Raw genomic sequence first — 19,239 nt, forward strand, 5'->3', positions numbered from 1 at the left:
AAAAGTCCCTGTAATAAAGGCCTCAGATGAATTTCCAGCGCTTCAGATCCTAAGGTTTCTTCTTAATCTCATCAGTGAAAATCACCAATCAATGCTCTCCTACTGTGTTAATACTGCGATTTCCCCCACCGGGTGTGCTCTCCCCTGAATGCATCTGATCTCACTAGAAGAGCATGATCAGTAAGCGCTTTGTGCCCCGCCGGGACCAGATATGATACTTCCAGAATTATCTCCAGTTTCTCCTCTCCTCTATTCCATATGTTGCAAAATTCCGTCACTCTTCCCTTTGCTCGACTGAGCCAGATCATATACGGGGGAGAATAAAGAGTGCTCACATAATGCTGATATCATTTTAAAAACACCCTTTATTTGCCTCAAAACCATAGGAAAATAACTCACATTAAGAAGGTGCTTGCAGCACGCCACACATATCAAACAGAAAAATCAATAGAGCCATCAATCGTACATATCGGGACTCAGATCGGTATAGTTACCACTCGCGTCTAGTCCTGGTGCGCCATGACGTCATATGCCTCAAGGGAAGAGTGACGGAATTTTGCAACATATGGAATAGAGGAGAGGAGAGGAGAGATTGCACTCTAAAAAATAATGTTTTGGCTCAACAAAAAAAATTAATGCAACAGTTTGCATGAAGCTTTTTAAGTTATGACAATGTCTGGTGAAATTAAGTTGAAGCAACAAACTACATTGCATTGAGGTAATTAGCTTTTCTGATAGAAATGAATGCATTTTTATTTACCGCCAACTTAATTACTGGCATTATAAACACATGTTTTTAAGTTGAGTACTTAAACATATTAAGTTAATTCAAATAGTTTTTCCAGTTTTTATAAGAAACCTTCAAGTCACGTGGACTTAAATGCTACAATTATGAGCAAGTTTTTTAAAGTTAAAAATCAGTTAAAAATCAAGTTGATCCAAATTGATTTTCTGTATTAGTTTTTAGCTTTGTTTTTTTTATACTAGCTTTCAAAAATGAATTAATCAGTTTAGGCTTACAGTAGAATGTGTTGCAGAAACCCCGCAGTCTGTGTGCATTTCGCGCACCGCATTCAAATCGCACTACCCTTGCAGTCTGCAGTGGATGTCAGTGTTGCAAACACAGTGCATTTACCGGCACCAGATTGCATGGTACAAAACAAAACATGCAATCTGGTTGCACTGTGGTTCAAAAATTGGTGCATGCATGTCTTTGGTGCGATGTGGTGTGATTTGAGCTCATTCAAAATGAATGGGCTCAAATTGCATTACACTGAACCACATGTGAATTGCACAGGAATGTGTTGCAGTTCCTTTGTGATTCACATGCACTTCATTGTGTAAACCAAGGCCCAACAATCCAATTGTTAAACAATTGACATTTTTGCACACCAAAATCAAATCCTTAAAGTTGTACTGATGAATGAGTAAGCACTTTGCATTAAGATTTTTTTTATATTGTCTGTCTGGTGCAGAAACTGTTTCTCTACAAGACCTTTGCTATATTGTGCAACAAATTGTGGCAATATAGTGAAGCTATTGGAGGATATTGAAAGTTGATATTTTGTGAGCTTTCTTACAATTTGCTATATTCTTTCCGCATTACCCTGCGACAACCATTTTGTGAACTGAAATAAAAGTGAAAAATGTCATCTGAGTATGACTGTGCTATGGAACACATACGTTCTTCAGAGAATACTGTACTTGAGACCCATTGCTTTAGCACTGGCATTCAGTCCATCAAGTTCAAGGAACAGTTTTTGAAACAACTGAGACTTGATTTGTGTTAAGTGAATGGGGGTGGAGACTTGCAATGCAGCTCTCAATGTAGAGCAAAATTAAGTTACCAAGTCAAATTTATTAAGGTACCTTAACTTACATTTCATTGTACAACAATGAATGCAGAAATGTAACTGTACATGACACACAATATTACGTTGATGTAATTTCCAACATTATCATTTCAACACAACTCATGAAAGTAGGTTTTTAAATGAAAAAGTTTATTTAAACCAATAAATTAGGATTTTTATCTTGGAAATACACATTTAATTAAGTGGTGGTAACAGGTCGCTTGAGTTATTTTTTAGAGTGTGGAGATAATTCTGGAAGTATTTTATCTGGTCTTTGTGGGACAAATATAGCTTACTGATCGTGCTCTTGTAGTGAGATCAGATGCTTTCAGGGGAGAGCACACCCGGTGGGGGAAATCGCAGTATTAACACAGTAGGAGAGCATTGATTGGTGATTTTCTCTTATATGATTAAGAAGAAACCTTAGGATCTGAAGCGCTGGAAATTCATTTGGGACTATATTACACGGACGTTTTTTTGAGTAAATTTTGTACATGTGCATGCATATACACTGGGGAAAATAAGTATTTAATATTTTGTAAGTTTGCCCACTTACAAAGAAATGAAGGGTCTATAATTTTGATCATAGATGTATTTTAAATAGAGACAGAATATCAACCAAAAATCCAGAAAAAACACGATACAAATGTTATAAATTGCAATGCAGTAAAATAAGTATTTGATCCCCAAGCAAAACATAACTTGGTACTTGGTGGAGAAACTCTTGTTGGCCAGCACAGAGGTCAGATGTTTCTTGCAGTTGGTTACCAGGTTTGCACACATCTCAGGAGGGATTTTGGTCCACTCTTCTTTACAGATCTTCTCTAAATCCTTAAGGTTTCTTGGCTGTCGCTTGACAACTTAAAGTTTCAGCTCCCTCCATACATTTTCTATAGGATTAACCCTTTGAGGACCAAGGGACGTATTTGTCCCATGTTTTTAATTGCCTGTATCATCTGATTAAGAACTTAAAATACTTTTTTTTTTTGGTTTGAGTCAAAATATTTGTTCTTATCAACAAATGGATCTAGCTTTTTGCCAATTATTTCAAGAAATGGCTTAGTTACAGCAACTTATGTGTACGAACTTTAAAAACAAAAAATTGATTCTTTTGGCGTTCCGTAATCTTATGGTCCTCAAAGGGTTAAGGTATGGAGACTGGCTAGGTCACTCCATTACCTTAATGTGTTGCTTCTTCTTGAGCCACTCCTTTATTGTCTTGGCGGTATGTTTTGGGTCATTGTCATGCTGGAAGACCCATCCACAACCCATATTCAGTGTTCTGGCTGAGGGAAGAAGGTTCTCATCCAAGATTTTACAATACATGGCCTCGTTCATTGGCCCCTGAAAGTGGCAAAGTCGGCCTGTACCTTTAGCAGAGAAACAGCCCCAAAGCATAATGTTTCCACCTCCGGGCTTGACTGTAGGGATGGGGTTCTTAGGGTCATAGTTAGCATTTTTCTTCCTCAAACACGGCAAGTCGAGTTAATGCCAAAGAGCTCAATTTTGGTCTCAACTGACCACAGTACTTTTCCGCCAATCCTTCACTGAATAATTTAGATGTTCATTGGCAAACTTCACACAGGCCTGTAAATGTGCCTTCTTGAGGAGGGGGACCTTGCAGGCGCTGCAGGATTTCCATCCATGGCGGCGTATTGTGTTACCAATAGTTTGTTTGGTAACTGTGGTCCCTCGTGTTTTGAGATCATTCACAAGCTCCTCTCGTGTAGTTCTGGGCTGATCCCTCACTTTTCTCATGGTCATCCTTACCCTATGAGGCAAAATCTTGCAGGAGCTCCAGAACGAGGGCGCTTTATAATTATTTTGTTTTTCTTCCATTTGCGAATAATTGCTTCAACAGTTGTCTCCTTCTCACCAAGCTTCTTGCTGATGGTCTTGTAGCCCATTCCAGCCTTGTGCAGGTCTACTATATTGTCCCTGACATCCTTTGACAGCTCTTTGGTCTTGCCTATGATGGTGAGGAAGAATGACGTTCTGCGGACAGATGTCTTTAATACACATAACACGTTGTCTTTAGGAGCACCTTCTTAAATTGACAGGACTAATCTGTGTACCATATGAGCACATAGCCAGTCTGTGGGAGCCAGAATTATTTTTGGTTGGTAGGGGATCAAATACTTATTTTACTCACTGAACTAAAATTCAATTTATAACATTTGTATCGTGAGTTTTTTCTGGATTTTTGGTTGATATTCTGGCTCATTTAAAATACATCTGTGATAAAAATGATAGGCCTTCATTTCTTTTTCAGTGGGCAAACTTACAAAATCTGCAGGGGATCAAATAATTTTCTCCACTGTATTTTGAGGGATGTATTTTGATTGGTTCCTAGATTTTTATTTTATTTTACTTTATTTTTATTACTATGAACACATTGTAAAATAGTAGGAGCTCAGCACATTATTTACCCTAAATATGCAGCCAGAGCTACAATGGAATGGTTTAGATCAAAGCATATTCCTGTGTTAGAATGGCTCAGTCACAGTCCAGACCTAAATCCAATTGAGAATCTGTGGCAAGACTAGAAAATTACTGTTTACAGACGCTCTCCATCCAATCTGACAGCTTGAGCGATTCTGCAAAGAAGAACGGGCAGAAATGTCACTCTCTAGATGTGCAAAGCTGTGAACAGCAATTTTCAAGTCTTGCCACAGATTCTCCATTGGAATTGCAGTGAAAGGGGGTCCTACAATGTATTGACTCTGGGGGGCTGAATACAAATGCTGCAACACTTTTCACAAATTTATTTGTAAAAAATTTTGAAAACCATTTATCATTTTCCTTCCACTTCACAATTATGTGCCACTTTGTGTTGGTCTATCACATCAAATCCCAATAAATACATTGATGTTTTTGGTCTTAGAACGACAAAATGTGGAGAATTTCAAGGAGTATGAATTATTTTTCAAGGCACTGTATGCCTGCTGTACCATGTACTTGTATGAAAATATATCCTGTTCTTTTTGTATTGCTTCCTTTGTGTGAAATCCCTGCTATTCCCTCTGCTTTCCTATTAAAAACTGACCACATTAGACATAAGAGCACAGCCTGGTCAGTTTTCTAGCTGTGCTGGGAACTCAGCCTGCTCTCCTCCAATGATCAGACATGTCCTGACATAAACCTCCACCCCCTACACAGCCATTCACAGTGTATTTGTGTTTCTCCTCCCCCAGCTCTCTAAGATCCTTAAGCAGCTGAGAACAGAGGGAATGTGATCACTGTATTTCTTCTAAGGTTACCTGTGGGGGTTTTTCTTTGTATTCCGAACAATTCTTCTGGCAGTTGTGGCTGCAATCTCTCTTGGTCTACCTGACCTTGGCTTGGTATCAAGAGATCCTAAAACTTTCCACTTCTTAATAAGTGATTGAACAGTACTGACTGGCATATTTAAGGCTTTGGATATCTTTTTATTTCCTTTTCCATCTTTATAAAGTTCCATTACCTTGTTACGCAGGTCTTTTGACAGTTCTTTTCTGCTCCCCGTGGCTCAGTATCTACCCTGCTCAGTGCATCCATGTGAGAGCTAACACATTCACTGATTATTTATACACTGACACTAATTGCAATTTAAAAAGTCACAAATGTGGGACATTAACCTTTAATCGCCATTTTAACCCGTGTGTGTCACCTTGTGTGTCTGTACCAAGGCCAAACATTCCAGGGGAGGGAAATGTTTGATCCGGGTCATTTTGGTGATTTCTGTTATCATTGTGATTTAAAAAGGAGCCAAACAACTATTTGATAATAAATGGCTTCATATGATCACTATCCTTATTTATAAGACTTTTTTTGGCACAATCAGTCACATTTTCGTTATCAATGCCAAAATTTCCCAATTTCTACCTGGGGATGCAAACTTGTAAGCACAATGGTGTATCGAGAGCTGTAGAAACAATAAGTTTAACTCTATATAAAGAAGAGCTTTTCATTTCTCATTTGCAGTCCTCTGTTTTTTAACTTCCTCGCAAAGCTGAGTACATCTAGGTTGCCTTGCCAATTCCCATACTTCTCACCTAGAGTAAAAAAAATAACGTTCCATGACCTGGATGATAATCACACTGTTCTTCCTACATGACTGTATTTTCTGTAATGATGCTTTTGGCATGGGTAACAGTTTTTCCACCTCCCTTCCCTTGGCTGCTGAACACGTGCTGAAATCTGATTGTGGAAAGGCAGTGTGAGGTGCCTGATGCGGAACCTAATGACAGTAGGAATCATGCAAGAGGTCGGGAACCTAGGCAGAGCCAAGACTCATCCACTCCAACACAACCACCATAAAGACATCCAAACACCGTAGTAAATTAGGAGTTTGAGTTCCTCAGAGTTCTCCTCTTACCACATGATTTCTTCAGTAGTGATCAGTATATCACTATACAAGGTGCTACTGCCTCCTCCAAATTTGCTACACGGTTTGCCAGAACTTCCTTGCAGCTTCCTCATTCCCTATAGCAGGGTTGTCCATGTGACCCAACACAAAATCATAAACGAACTTAAAAATGTTGATTTTCTTTAGAACTTTTTGTGTTTACACTTGGCAAACACATGCAGCCAAAGAAAAATCTGACAGTGTCTCCTTACTGGACTTTTATAAAGTTTTATCTTCCCAAAGAAATATTTCCCACTCTTCACAATCACGTCCTATTTATGTCATCAGTTTTCGGCAGCACCTATATTTGTGAGCAACTATTTTCAAGATGAAGGGCAAAATTAGAACCAAAATATTTGATGAGCTCCTTAAGAATTCATTGAGAATTGCTACTCCATCCATCCAACCAGATATTGTTGCATTAGTTTATCAAAAACAGTGTCAAATATAGTTGTATGTTGCCTTCTTTTACTTTTATCATAAAAAAATTAAGTTTTATTACTCAGATATCTATATCAGTGATTGTTAACTTGTGATCTGTCTGACTTTTTTTTCTCATCAGCTATCCTTATTGTTAGTGTATTTTATGTGTGGCCCAAGACAATTCCTCTTCTTCTTCTAGTGTTGCTCAGGAAGGTCAAAAGTTTGGACACCTATGCCCTATAGCATCTTCAAACCCCCATTCTGGAACTTTCCACAACTGCTATTGCTTCTGCCTTCTCTACTTGTCAATACCTGGTGGGTATCTTGTGGAAATAAAGGCTTCTTGGCCAGAATTTTCTTGAAGGTCCTTTTCTTCAGCCTTATGGTTTACTTCACTTGTGGTGTTTGCTGATGAGTCATGGGGTACCATAATGACAGGCTTTAATAGTCCTAATAGGGCCCAAAACAGAGGTCTTCAAAGTCCGTGACCTCACTTTTTTAAATTCTTTATTCAACATTTTGCATATAAGCAAGAAGTACAGAAAAGAAAAATGGGATGAGATTACAGCCCTGGCCAAAAGTTTTGAGAATGACAAAAATATTAATTTACCTGCAAGGAAACACGTGCAGTCATTGCTTTGCACAAAAAGGGATTCACAGGCAAGGAACTAAGATTGACCTAAATCAACCATTTATCGGATCATCAAGATCTTCAAGGAGAGAGGTTAAATTGTTGTGAAGAAGGCTTCAGGGCTCCCAAGAAGTCCAGCAAGCACCAGAACCAACTCCTAAAGTTGGTTCAGCTGCAGGATCGAGGCTCCACCAGTCCAGAGCTTGCTCAGGAATGGCAACAGGCAGGTGTGAATGCATCTGCACACACAATGAGGCGAAGACTTTTGGATGATGGCAGCAAAGAAGTCACTTCTCTCCATGAAAAACATCAGGGACAGACTGATATTCTACAAAAGGTACATAGATTGGACTGCTGAGGACTTGGGTAAATTCATCTCCTCTGACAAATTGTTTGGGGCATCCAGGAAAAAACCTTGTCCGGAAAAGAAAAGATGAGTGCTATTATCAGTCCTGTGTCATACCAACAGTAAAGCATCCTGAGACCATTCATGTGTGGGGTTGATTCTCAGCCAAGGGAGTGGGCTCACTCAACATTTTGAAAACACTGCCATGAAAAAAGAATGGTAAATAAAAAACATCCTCCGAGAGCAACTTCTCCCAACCATCCAAGAACAGTTTGATGATGAAAAATGAATTTTCCAGCACGATGGAGCACCTTGCCATAAGGCAAAAGTGATAACAAAGTGGATTGGGGAACAAAACATTGCAATTTTGGGTTCATGGCCAGGAAACTCCCCAAACCTTAACCCCAATGAGAACTTGTGGTCAATCCTCAAGAGGCTGGTGAACAAAAAAACCCCACAAATTCTGACAAACTCCAAGCATTGATTATGCAAGAATGGACTGCCATCAGACAGGATGTGGCCCAGAAGTTGATTGACAGCAAACCAGGGTGAATTGCAGAGGTCTTGAAAAAGAAGGGTCATCACTGCAAATATTGACTCTTTGTATAAACTTCATGTAATTGTCAATAAAAGCCTTTGACACTTATGAAATGCTTGTAATTATACTTCAGTATACCATAGTAACATCTGACAAAAAGATCTAAAATCAGTGAAGCAGCAGACTTTGTGAAAATTGATATTTGTGCTATTCTCAAAGCTTTTGGCCAAGGCACACATGTAGAAGTTCCATGACTTCACTTGACACATAGAAAACTCTTCCGAGGTGAAGACCACCAGGGTTAACAATGGCACTCTTGTGCCTGCATGGTATATCCTTTCTCTGCCTTGGTTTTAAGCTTTGTCATTTCTGGAATAAATTCTTTGACTTAGTACTTTTCTCTAATTTAGGTTATGTTAAGTCAAAAGGTGGACAAATCATGGGATCAGCTTACCTGTTCTAGGCTTTGTCCTCCCATTTTTTGGAGTGCAATCAGAGCTCTGCGCACAGGGTATCCCATGGATGTCACAGCCGCAATGACATCACGCTCCTCTTGACTAAGAGCTTGAAGAACATCCCCTGAGGAGTCTGAGTGACTTCGTCTTGTAGGTGGAAGGCAGGAGTATGGGTTCAAAGACTGAAGGGAAAAAAACAACAGTTCCTGTGAGACAGTTATTTTTTAGCAGCAAGGCAGAAAACTAACCCAGGATAAACCTAGTGATGGGAATTTATGCAACAATAACCCCAAAAAAAACCCACGCTGGTTCATCCCAGGGTCTCTTCCTAATTTGGAGTAGTAGCAGTCAGGCACCTAGCAGCACAGTCAATCATGTGGCTCAATGATAAGTCTAGGGGGTATCCTTTGATGCTTTTTTAAGAACTTGGTCGGGGGGGCAGGGGGCGGTGGGATACTCTAGAACAGTAATCAGAAGACACTGTGCTATGTCTAAACTTCTTAGAATAGTCTCCTTTAGCAGACACTAGGGGCGTAAGTGACCCTGAGACCCTGGAAAGGGGAAATGTCCCAATCAAAGCAAGCACTGGAACTAATGTACAAAGGGATATTAGCAGCAGAAGGTCACCAGGATCCTACAAGCAGGTCTATCCTCACAGTGCCCCTGGATACTTGGAAGCCTCCTCCCATATCAGCCAGACACTTCTCCCGTGAATTCCCAGACCAGATCCTCAGTGAAATCCCTTGGTATGGCTCCAGCTACTCTCAGAAAATAGGTCCCCCAGTTCCAGCTGAGCTAGGACCTCGGTGAACTCCTGCAAACTTCAGCTGTACTGCCCAGAAGGACAGAAGCCCTTCCGACTGGAGACTTATCTCTTGGGCAAGAACCCTGCAGCACAAGGCCCCAGACCATTTATGCACTCCTCAGACATCTACTAGGCATCCTCCCTCCAGGGATTGGCTGAGGCCACATAAATATTCTGGCTGAGGGTCTGCCTCTTCCAGCCCACTACATTATAGAAGTTACCATTAGTCACAGGGGATGGAAACTTTTGGTCAAGGCCAATTTGGTGATTTCTGTTATTATTATGATTTAAAAAGGAGCCAGACAACTGTGTGATAATAAATGGCTTCATATGATCACTATCCTCAAATAAAGGACATATTTTGGCATGATACAGTTGCAAGAAAAAGTATGTGAACCCCTTGGGATTACGTGGAGTTTTGCATGAATTGGGCATAAAATGTGCTCTGACCGTCATCTAAGTCACAACAATAGAAGAACACAGTCTGCTGAACATAATACTACGCAAACATTAGATGTTGCCATGGTTTAATTGCACATAACATGTAAACATTCACAGTGCAGGGAGGAAAAGGTATGTGAGGCCCTAGCTTAATGACTTCTCCCAGAACTAATTGGAGCCAGGAGTGAGCCAACCTTGACTCCAATCAGTGTGATGATATTGGATGTGTTGCTGACAGCTGTCCTGCCCTTAAAAAACACACACCTGTTTTGGGTTTACTGGTTTCAAGAAGCACTGTCTGATGTGAACCATGCCTCGCAGAAAAGAGCTCTCAGAAGACCTACGATCAAGAATTGTTGACTTGCATGAAGCTGGAAAGGGTTACAAAAGTATCCCCAAAAGCCTTAATGTTCATGTGTCCACGGTAAGACAGACTGTCTACAAATGGAGAAAGTTTAGCACTGTTGCTACTCTCCCTAGGCGTGGTCGTCCTGTAAAAATGACTGCAAGAGCACAGCGCAGAATGCTGCATGAGGTAAAGAAGAATCCCAGAGTGTCAGCTAAAGACCTACAGAAATCTCTGGCACATGCTAACATTTTTGTTGACACATCTACAATAAGGAAAACATTAAACAAGAATGGAGTACATGGGAGGACACCACGGAGGAAGCCATTGCTGTCCAAAAAGAATATTGCAGCACGTTTGAAGTTTGCAAAAGAGCACCTGCATGTTCCACAGCACTACTGGCAAAATATACTGTGGACAGATGAAACCAAGATTGAGTTGTTTGGGAAGAACACACAACACTATGTGTGGAGAAAAAAAGGCACAGCACACCAACATCAAAACCTCATCCCCACTGTGAAACATGGCGGAGGGAGCATCATGGTTTGGGGCTGCTTTGCTGCCTCAGGGCCTGGACGGATTGTTGTCATTGATGGGAAAATGAATTCCAGAGTTTATCAAGACATTTTGCAGGAAAACGTACGACCATCTGTCCGCCAACTGAAGCTCCGCAGAGGATGGGTGATGCAACAGGACAATGACCCAAAGCATACAAGAAATTCAACAAAACAATGGCTGCAACAGCACAGAATACGCCTTCTGGAGTGGCCCAGTCAGAGTCCTGACCTCAACCCGATTGAAATGCTGTGGCATGACCTTAAGAGAGCGATTCACACCAGACATCCCAAGAATATTGCTACACTGAAACAGTTTTGTGAAGAGGAGTGGTCCAAAATGACTCCAGAGCGTTGTGCAGGTCTGATCTGCAACTACGGGAAACGTTTGGTTGAGGTTATTGCTGCCAAAGGAGGGTCAACCAGTTATTAAGTCCAAAGGTTCATATACTTTTTCCTTCCTGCACTGTGAATGTTTACATGTTATGTGCAATTAAACCATGGCAACATCTAATGTTTGTGTAGTATTATGTTCAGCAGACTGTGTTCTTCTATTGTTGTGACTTAGATGACGTTCAGAGCACATTTTATGCCCAATTCATGCAAAACTCCACGTAATCCCAAGGGGTTCACATACTTTTTCTTGCAACTGTATGTCATATTTTCAATATCGATGCCACAATGTCATTATTTCTGCCAGGGGATACAAACTTTTGAGCACAACTGTATCCCCAATTGGAATGTGACTTTGAGATCTGCTACATGGGGATATTTTCCCTAAATTGTCTATTATGGCACCAAAATCTTTTGTAACCTCTGTGCAGCTGATATGGTGGTATATATTTAATTTTTTTTCTTATGGTTTTGGCAAGTGTTAATCTGGTTCCCATGACATCACCTGGTAAATAATCAAACCTTACCGTGTTGGTGGGCTTGTGGCAACGTATTGGTGGGATGGAGCCAGCACTGTGTGGTCTCTTCGGACAGCAACATGTTGAAGTTGGAGGTGGTGTAGGGCTCAAAGTGTGTCCACAGCGGTTGCTTCTCTGGTGCTGGCCTCTACCTTCAGAACTTCCCTTATGGGGATGAACCAGGGCTGCAATTCTCTTGTTTGCTGCTTCCACCTCACTCCTAAAACTACTTGGAGGGGTTAAGGACTTTCTCTTTTTCATGTGGGATGGTGGAGATTCAGCACGAGAACAGCGGCATTTGGGTGGAGGGCTTGGCACGAAAGGAGAAGTACGGGGTCTAGGAGTCCACTGTGGCTGAGGGCTTCTACACAAACGTGCCCTGACTTCTCTCTGCCTGGCCTCTATCTCACTTTCCTCTGATGAAGAGTATTCATCATCCTCAGAGTACCCATCTTCCTCAAAGATTCCTTCATTTTTTTCCATGCTCTCTGTTGCTCCACGGCTGCTTCGTGGGCGACTAATGTGGACATCAGGTATGCTTAGGCTTCTACACCTCCGGAAAGGCACAGAAGGTCTTTGGGGACTGTTACGTCTGGTCTTAGGAACCCCTTTTTCATCATGCACCATCCAGTGTGGAGGAGCTGTAGGCCGGGAATCAGATGTGGAGGTTTTTCGACCGTACATTCCTTCTACCCAATCCAGGACCTTCCTCTCTGTAGAGAAATCATGCTGCAGAAAAATATAGAATGAAATATAGAATGAAAGGATTGCATTACTTACCTTAAAATAATAAATAAATAAGACTCCTTTCATTGGAAAGCCTGGACTAAAAATAATGAATGATGGAATCTGATTGATGTGATGGGGTAACAGAGCGATTTTTTTATTCACTAAACCAGGCATGGGCAATTAATTTTCCAGAGGGGATACATGAGAAATGGGGACTGTTGTGGAGGGCCAAACTTAAAGTGGTTGTTAACCTCAGACATGAAGTATGAGAAAAGAATATCCCTCTATAGTGTGTACTTGTCTTAATTAAGAGCACTAAGTGTCATTTCTGTCTGTTGCCTTGTTCCTCTGCTATCAGCATGAGTTTGCTTCTGACAAGTTTTCCTGACACCAAGAGTTAAAAGGTGACGAAGGGGGGGACCTCCAGCAGATTGACAGCCTCAGCTCTGTTCTTGTGTGCTGTGTGGAAGGGGGTGTGTCCCTTCCGTCCAATCAGCTCTCAGAGCTCTCCTCAATGAGCTATGCAGAGTGTAATTTCAGCTCTTGTTTTCTGAATTCTCAGACAAGCTTTATAAATGCAGCACTTTGAAAAGATATAGAGAAGAGAAGACAGCAGATAAACAGGTACAACTTATGAAGGAGCATTTGTTTAATCTCTGTGTATCACCTGAGGCCAGTCACTTCACTGGGTATGTGTAAGAGTTTACAACCATTAATTCTGCTCAATATTAAGTTTTGGCCTGGGAAGGTCCGTAAGTACGTAAACATATAGAAAACAAACAGCAAGGAACAATACAGGTGAAACTCGAAAAATTAGAATATTGTGCAAAAGTTAATTTATTTCAGTGCAGCAACTTAAAAGGTGACACTAATATATGAGACTCATTACATGCAAAGCAAGATAGTTCAAGCCGTGATTTGTCATCATTGTGATGATTATGGCTTACAGCTCATGAAAACCCCAAATCCACAATCTCAGAAAATGAGAATATTACATGCAATCAATAAAACAAGGATTGTACATAGAACAATATCGGACCTCTGAAAAGTAGAAGCATGCATATGTACTCAGTACTTGGTTTGGGCCCCTTTTGCAGCAATTACTGCCTCAATGCGGCGTGGCATGGAAGCTATCAGCCTGTGGCACTGCTGAGGTGTCATGGAAGCCCAGGATGCTTCAATAGCGGCCTTCAGCTCTTCTGCATTGTTCGGTCTCATGTCTCTCATCATTCTCTTGGCAATGCCTCATAGATTCTCTATGGGATTCAGGTCAGGTGAGTTTGCTGGCCAATCAAGCACAGTAATCCCACGGTCATTGAACCAGGTTTTGGTGATTTTGGCAGTGTGGGCAGGTGCCAAGTCCTGCTGGAAAATGAAGTCAACATCCCCATGAAGCTTGTCTGCGGAAGGAAGCATGAAGTGCTCCAAAATCTCCTGGTAGACGGCTGTGTTGACCCTGGACTTAATGAAGCACAGTGGACCAACACCAGCAGATGACATGGCTCCCCAAATCAACACAGACTGTGGAAACTTCACACTGGACTTCAAGCATCTTCCAGTGTGTGCGTCTCCATTCTTCCTCCATACTCGGGGTCCTTGTGCCTCTTCATTCTTCCTCCATACTCGGGGTCCTTGGTTTCCAAATGAGATGCAAAAGTTGCTCTCATCAGAAAAGATCAACACAGACTGTGGAAACTTCACACTGGACTTCAAGCATCTTGCAGTGTGTGCCTCTCTATTCTTCCTCCATACTCGGGGTCCTTGTGCCTCTCCATTCTTCCTCCATACTCGGGGTCCTTGGGCCTCTCTATTCTTCCTCCATACTCGGGGTCCTTGGGCCTCTCCATTCTTCCTCCATACTCGGGGTCCTTGGGCCTCTCCATTCTTCCTCCATACTCGGGGTCCTTGGGCCTCTCCATTCTTCCTCCATACTCGGGGTCCTTGGTTTCCAAATGAGATGCAAAAGTTGCTCTCATCAGAAAAGAGGACTTTGGACCACTGAGCAACAGATCAGGTCTGTTTTTCTTTAGCCCAGGTAAGACGCTTCTGACGTTTGCTGTTCAGGAGCGGCTTTACAAGAGGAATACGACATTTGAAGCCCATGTCCAGGATCCATCTGTGTGTGGTGGCTCTTGATGCACTGACTCCAGCCTCAGTCCACTCCTTGTGAAAGTCCCCAACACTTTTGAATGGCCTTTTCCTGACAATCCTCTCCAGGCTGCGGTCATCCCTGCTGCTTGTGCACCTTTTTCTTCCACACTTTTCCCTTCCACATAACTTTCTATTAATGTGCTTTGATACAGCACTTTGGGAACATCCAACTTCTTTTGCAATTACCTTTTGAGGCTTTCCCTCCTTATGGAGGGTGTCAATGATGGTGTCAGGTCAGCAGTCTTTCCCATGATTGTGATTCCTACTGAACCAGACTGAGAGACCATATAAAGGCTCAGGAACCCTTTGCAGGTGTTATGGCTTAATTATTTGATTAGAGTGGGACACTTTGAGCCGAGAATATTGCACCTATTCACAATTTTCTGAGATTGTGGATTTGGGGTTTTCATGAGCTGTAAGCCATAATCATCACAATGATGACAAATCACGGCTTGAACTATCTTGCTTTGCATGTAATGAGTCTATCTCATATATTAGTTTCACCTTTTAAGTTGCTGCACTGAAATAAATGAACTTTTGCACCATATTCTAATTTTTTGAGTTTCACCTGTAGGTACAATATAGGTCATGATATAGGTCTCTTTCAGATGGGCGGTTGGTTGGTGGTGAAAATGGGCGGTTGAGCTGCGGCTTTACAGCTGCGGCTTTTGACTAACCAACAATATAATGCTACTGCTGTTCAAAGTGCAGTAACCAATAGCGGCTTATCTTTCTACTGGTGCCTGCTCATTGATTGATTGATTGATATTGGACTGGACTCTTCCATGCACCTTACTGAATAGGCCTTGTTATTGCAGTGTTCCTACGTCATTGCTAGTTGTTTTCTATATGCCTATTGAGGAAGGAAGTCCAAAAAATTAGAAAGTTTCCATACAGAGAACATGATTAAAGGTACAAATGTATGGAGTCATGTTTTCAGAAGATATGAATTTCTATCCAATCATGAGACAACTGCGAGGGTTACAAAGAAGATCAAAACAGATAGGAGCCCGTCAATTGCATTTTATAGCGCAGTAGTTGTCAGTGTATGTGCTAAAGGGGGCCTCAAATTCGTCATGATGCCCTGACATCTCCAAAGGGCCACACGTAATGTACACTATATATAATGCTTGTGAGGACTGTCAGAGACTGCAGACCTAATAGAGGAAGTGAGGGTCAGAGAGTGAGGACAGGATACATTGTTGGCTGGGGATATGGCTGCAGAAGACAATACGAAACTGGGAAGATGTTACATGAGGCTGGTAGAGATCAATGCTAGTACCCTACTCAATGTTCCCTCTACAGACTGCTGAGGTCCGAGGGCCGCACATCATATACCAAAGGGTCGCATGAAGCCTTCAGGTCACAGGTTATAGAGGCAATAGAGACGATCTGGAAAACCTTCGATGATTCCTTTGATATCTCATCAAGCATAGGTTATATCTTACGCATGGCTGATCTAGAGGAGTGCTGGGGTGGACTGTGCCTTCCCCAGATTTTAGTTGTGAACCCCCCCCCCCATAACTGTAAGAGGATATCCATTGATCCATGAGGCAATCTGATGGGGACAGTTGATGTAAGGGACCATTCTGATGCGAAAGTTGATGTAAGGGGGTGCTCTGATGGGTACAACTGATGTAAAAGGCACTCTGATAGGAACAATTGATGTAAGGGAAATTTTGATGGGAAGAGCTGATGTAATGAGCACTCTGATAAGGACAGTTTATGTAAAGGGCACTCTGATGGGGAACAGTTAATGCAAGGGTAACTCTGATGGGGACAACTCATGTAAGGGGGGCTTTGATGTAGACTGTTGATGTAAGGGGGCATTCTGATGGGTACAATTGATGCAAGGGTCATTCTGATGGGGGCAGTTGATGCAAGGGTCGTTCTAATTGGGACAACTGATGTAAGGGGGGCTTTGATGGGGATTGTTGATCTAAGGGGGCATTCTGATGGGTACAATTGATGCAAGGGTCATTCTGATGGGGACAGTTGGTGCAAGGGTCATTCTGATGGGGACAACTGATGTAAGGGGGGCTTTGATGGGAACTGTTGATCTAAGGGGGCATTCTGATGGGTACAATTGATGCAAGGGTCATTCTGATGGGGGCAGTTGATGTAAATGGCACACTGATGGGGAAAACTGATGCAGGTGGGGCTTTGATGGGGACTATTGATGTAAGGGGGCATTCTGATACAGACAGTTGATGTAAGGGGGCATTCTGATGGGGACAATTGATGCAAGGGTCACTCTGATGGGGACAGTTGTTGTAAGGAGCACTCTGATGGAGACAGCTGGTGTAAAGGGCACTCTGATGGGGACAGTTGATGCATGGGTCATTCTGATGGGGACAGTTGATGCATGGGTCATTCTGATGGGAACAGTTGATGTAAAGGGCACTCTGATAGGGAAAACTGATGTAGGTGGGGCTTTGATGGGGACTGTTGATGTAAGGGGGCATTCTGATACAGACAGTCGATGAAGGGGGCCATTCTGATGGGGACAATTGATGCAAGGGTCACTCTGATGGGGACAGTTGTCGTAAGGAGCACTCTGATGGAGACAGCTGGTGTAAAGAGTACTCTGATGGGGACAGTTGATACATGGGCCATTCTGATGGGGACAGTTGATGTAAAGGGCACTCTAATAGGGAAAACTGATGTAGGTGGGGCTTTGATGGGGACTGTTGATGTAAGGGGGCATTCTGATACAGACAGTCGATGTAGGGGGGCATTCTGATGGGGACAATTGATGCAAGGGTCACTCTGATGGGGACAATTGATGCAAGGGTCACTCTGATGGGGACAGTTGTCAAAAGAGCACTCTGATGGAGACAGCTGGTGTAAAGGGCACTCTGATGGGGACAGTTGATGCATGGGTCATTCTGATGGGGACAGTTGATGCATGGGTCATTCTGATGGGGACAGTTGATGCAAGGGTCATTCTGGCGGGGACAGTTGATGTAAAGGGAACTCTGATGGGGAAAACTGATGTAAGTGGGGCTTTGATGGGGACTGTTGATGTAAGGAGGCATTCTGATACAGACAGTCGATGAAGGGGGCCATTCTGATGGGGACAATTGATGCAAGGGTCACTCTGATGGGGACAGTTGTCGTAAGCAGCACTCTGATGGAGACAGCTGGTGTAAAGAGTACTCTGATGGGGACAGTTGATACATGGGCCATTCTGATGGGAACAGTTGATGTAAAGGGCACTCTAATAGGGAAAACTGATGTAGGTGGGGCTTTGATGGGGACTGTCGATGTAGGGGGGCATTCTGATACAGACAGTCAATGTAGGGGGGCATTCTGATGGGGACAATTGATGCAAGGGTCACTCTGATGGGGACAATTGATGCAAGGGTCACTCTGATGGGGACAGTTGTCAAAAGAGCACTCTGATGGAGACAGCTGGTGTAAAGGGCACTCTGATGGGGACAGTTGATGCATGGGTCATTCTGATGGGGACAGTTGATGCATGGGTCATTCTGATGGGGACAGTTGATGCAAGGGTCATTCTGGCAGGGACAGTTGATGTAAAGGGAACTCTGATGGGGAAAACTGATGTAAGTGGGGCTTTGATGGGGACTGTTGATGTAAGGAGGCATTCTGATACAGACAGTTGATGAAAGGGGGCAATCTGATGGGGACAATTGATGCAAGGGTCACTCTGATTGGGACAGTTGTCAAAAGCAGCACTCTGATGGAGACAGCTGGTGTAAAGGGCACTCTGATGGGGACAACTGATGTAAGGGGGGCTTTGATGGGGACTGTTGATGCAAGTGGGGGCATTCTAATGTGGACAAGTTATGTAAAGAGGGTCATTGATGAGGACCCCTGATGTAAGGGGAAGTCTCTGACCGAGATACTTGATATGAGAAGGCACAGGTTCTGTTTAATCATCCTAATCTAATGACAGCCTATTACATTCTCTGTTCACCCTCGCACTGCCTCCGCACTACCTGTCAGATGTTATTTCCGGATTGTGACTCAAGACACAGAAGGACGCTGAGTGAATGGAGAACACTGGATCCCTGCATCTCTGTCACACTGTTGACATTATGCTCCCGGACTTTTTATAATCCACCCCCCCCAGGTCAGATAGGCTAGATCCGGCCCTGGCCCATACATGCACATGAGAGGTAAAACCATTGAATTGATCCGATTATTCCTGATTATATAAATCTTGTGTTGCATACATTGGCACTACAATCCAGCAGAAGCTACCATACATCACTATTAATACACCTGAATGTACACCTCCCTGACTTACCACGGTACACATCAATATCTCACTGCAGTCTGGTACATTGACGTCTGAGAGGCTGGGGGTCCCATCGCTGGAAGGGTAGAGAGGTATGAATCCATCATAGAATTTGAATGGCACGTCATCCAGGTAACTCATTACTCTGCGGATTCCAGCAGCTGAAGCCTAAACAATGATAAATAAATGAATGTCTTCTGATAGAAAGTTATGATACTTATTCACCACGTAATAAATGAACTGTTCATGATTGTGTATCTGCCATCCTTCATTTCTGAAATCACAGCAGAAAAATAGTCCTGTCTTACTACAGCATATCCTAGGGCAGCGGGGGGGCATAACTTTTTTAACATGGGAGCCTCAAGTGGTACATGGTACAAGAGATGGTCAGAGACTGCAGAC

General features: G+C 42.6%; 1 protein-coding gene across 1 annotated transcript in view; it reads right to left on the reverse strand.

Annotated features, from left to right (window-relative positions):
* UBAP1L (ubiquitin associated protein 1 like) overlaps nt 1–18,999 on the reverse strand; it is an 82,964-nt gene extending 63,965 nt beyond the window's left edge. The window contains exons 1-3 of the mRNA XM_089656654.1: nt 18,847–18,999; nt 11,700–12,419; nt 8,633–8,815 (exon numbers count right to left, since the gene is read on the reverse strand). Of these exons, the coding sequence (XP_089512780.1) occupies nt 8,633–8,815; nt 11,700–12,419; nt 18,847–18,978 (1,035 nt within the window). The 5' untranslated portion in view covers nt 18,979–18,999. The remainder of the gene's footprint in view (nt 1–8,632; nt 8,816–11,699; nt 12,420–18,846) is intronic.
* Between the last annotated feature and the right edge of the window lie 240 nt (nt 19,000–19,239).

The sequence above is a fragment of the Staurois parvus genome, unplaced genomic scaffold (genome assembly GCF_062004578.1).
Source record: "Staurois parvus isolate SC_StPar_1 unplaced genomic scaffold, SC_StPar_1.0 ptg000927l, whole genome shotgun sequence".
Classification (NCBI taxonomy): Eukaryota; Metazoa; Chordata; class Amphibia; order Anura; family Ranidae; genus Staurois; species Staurois parvus.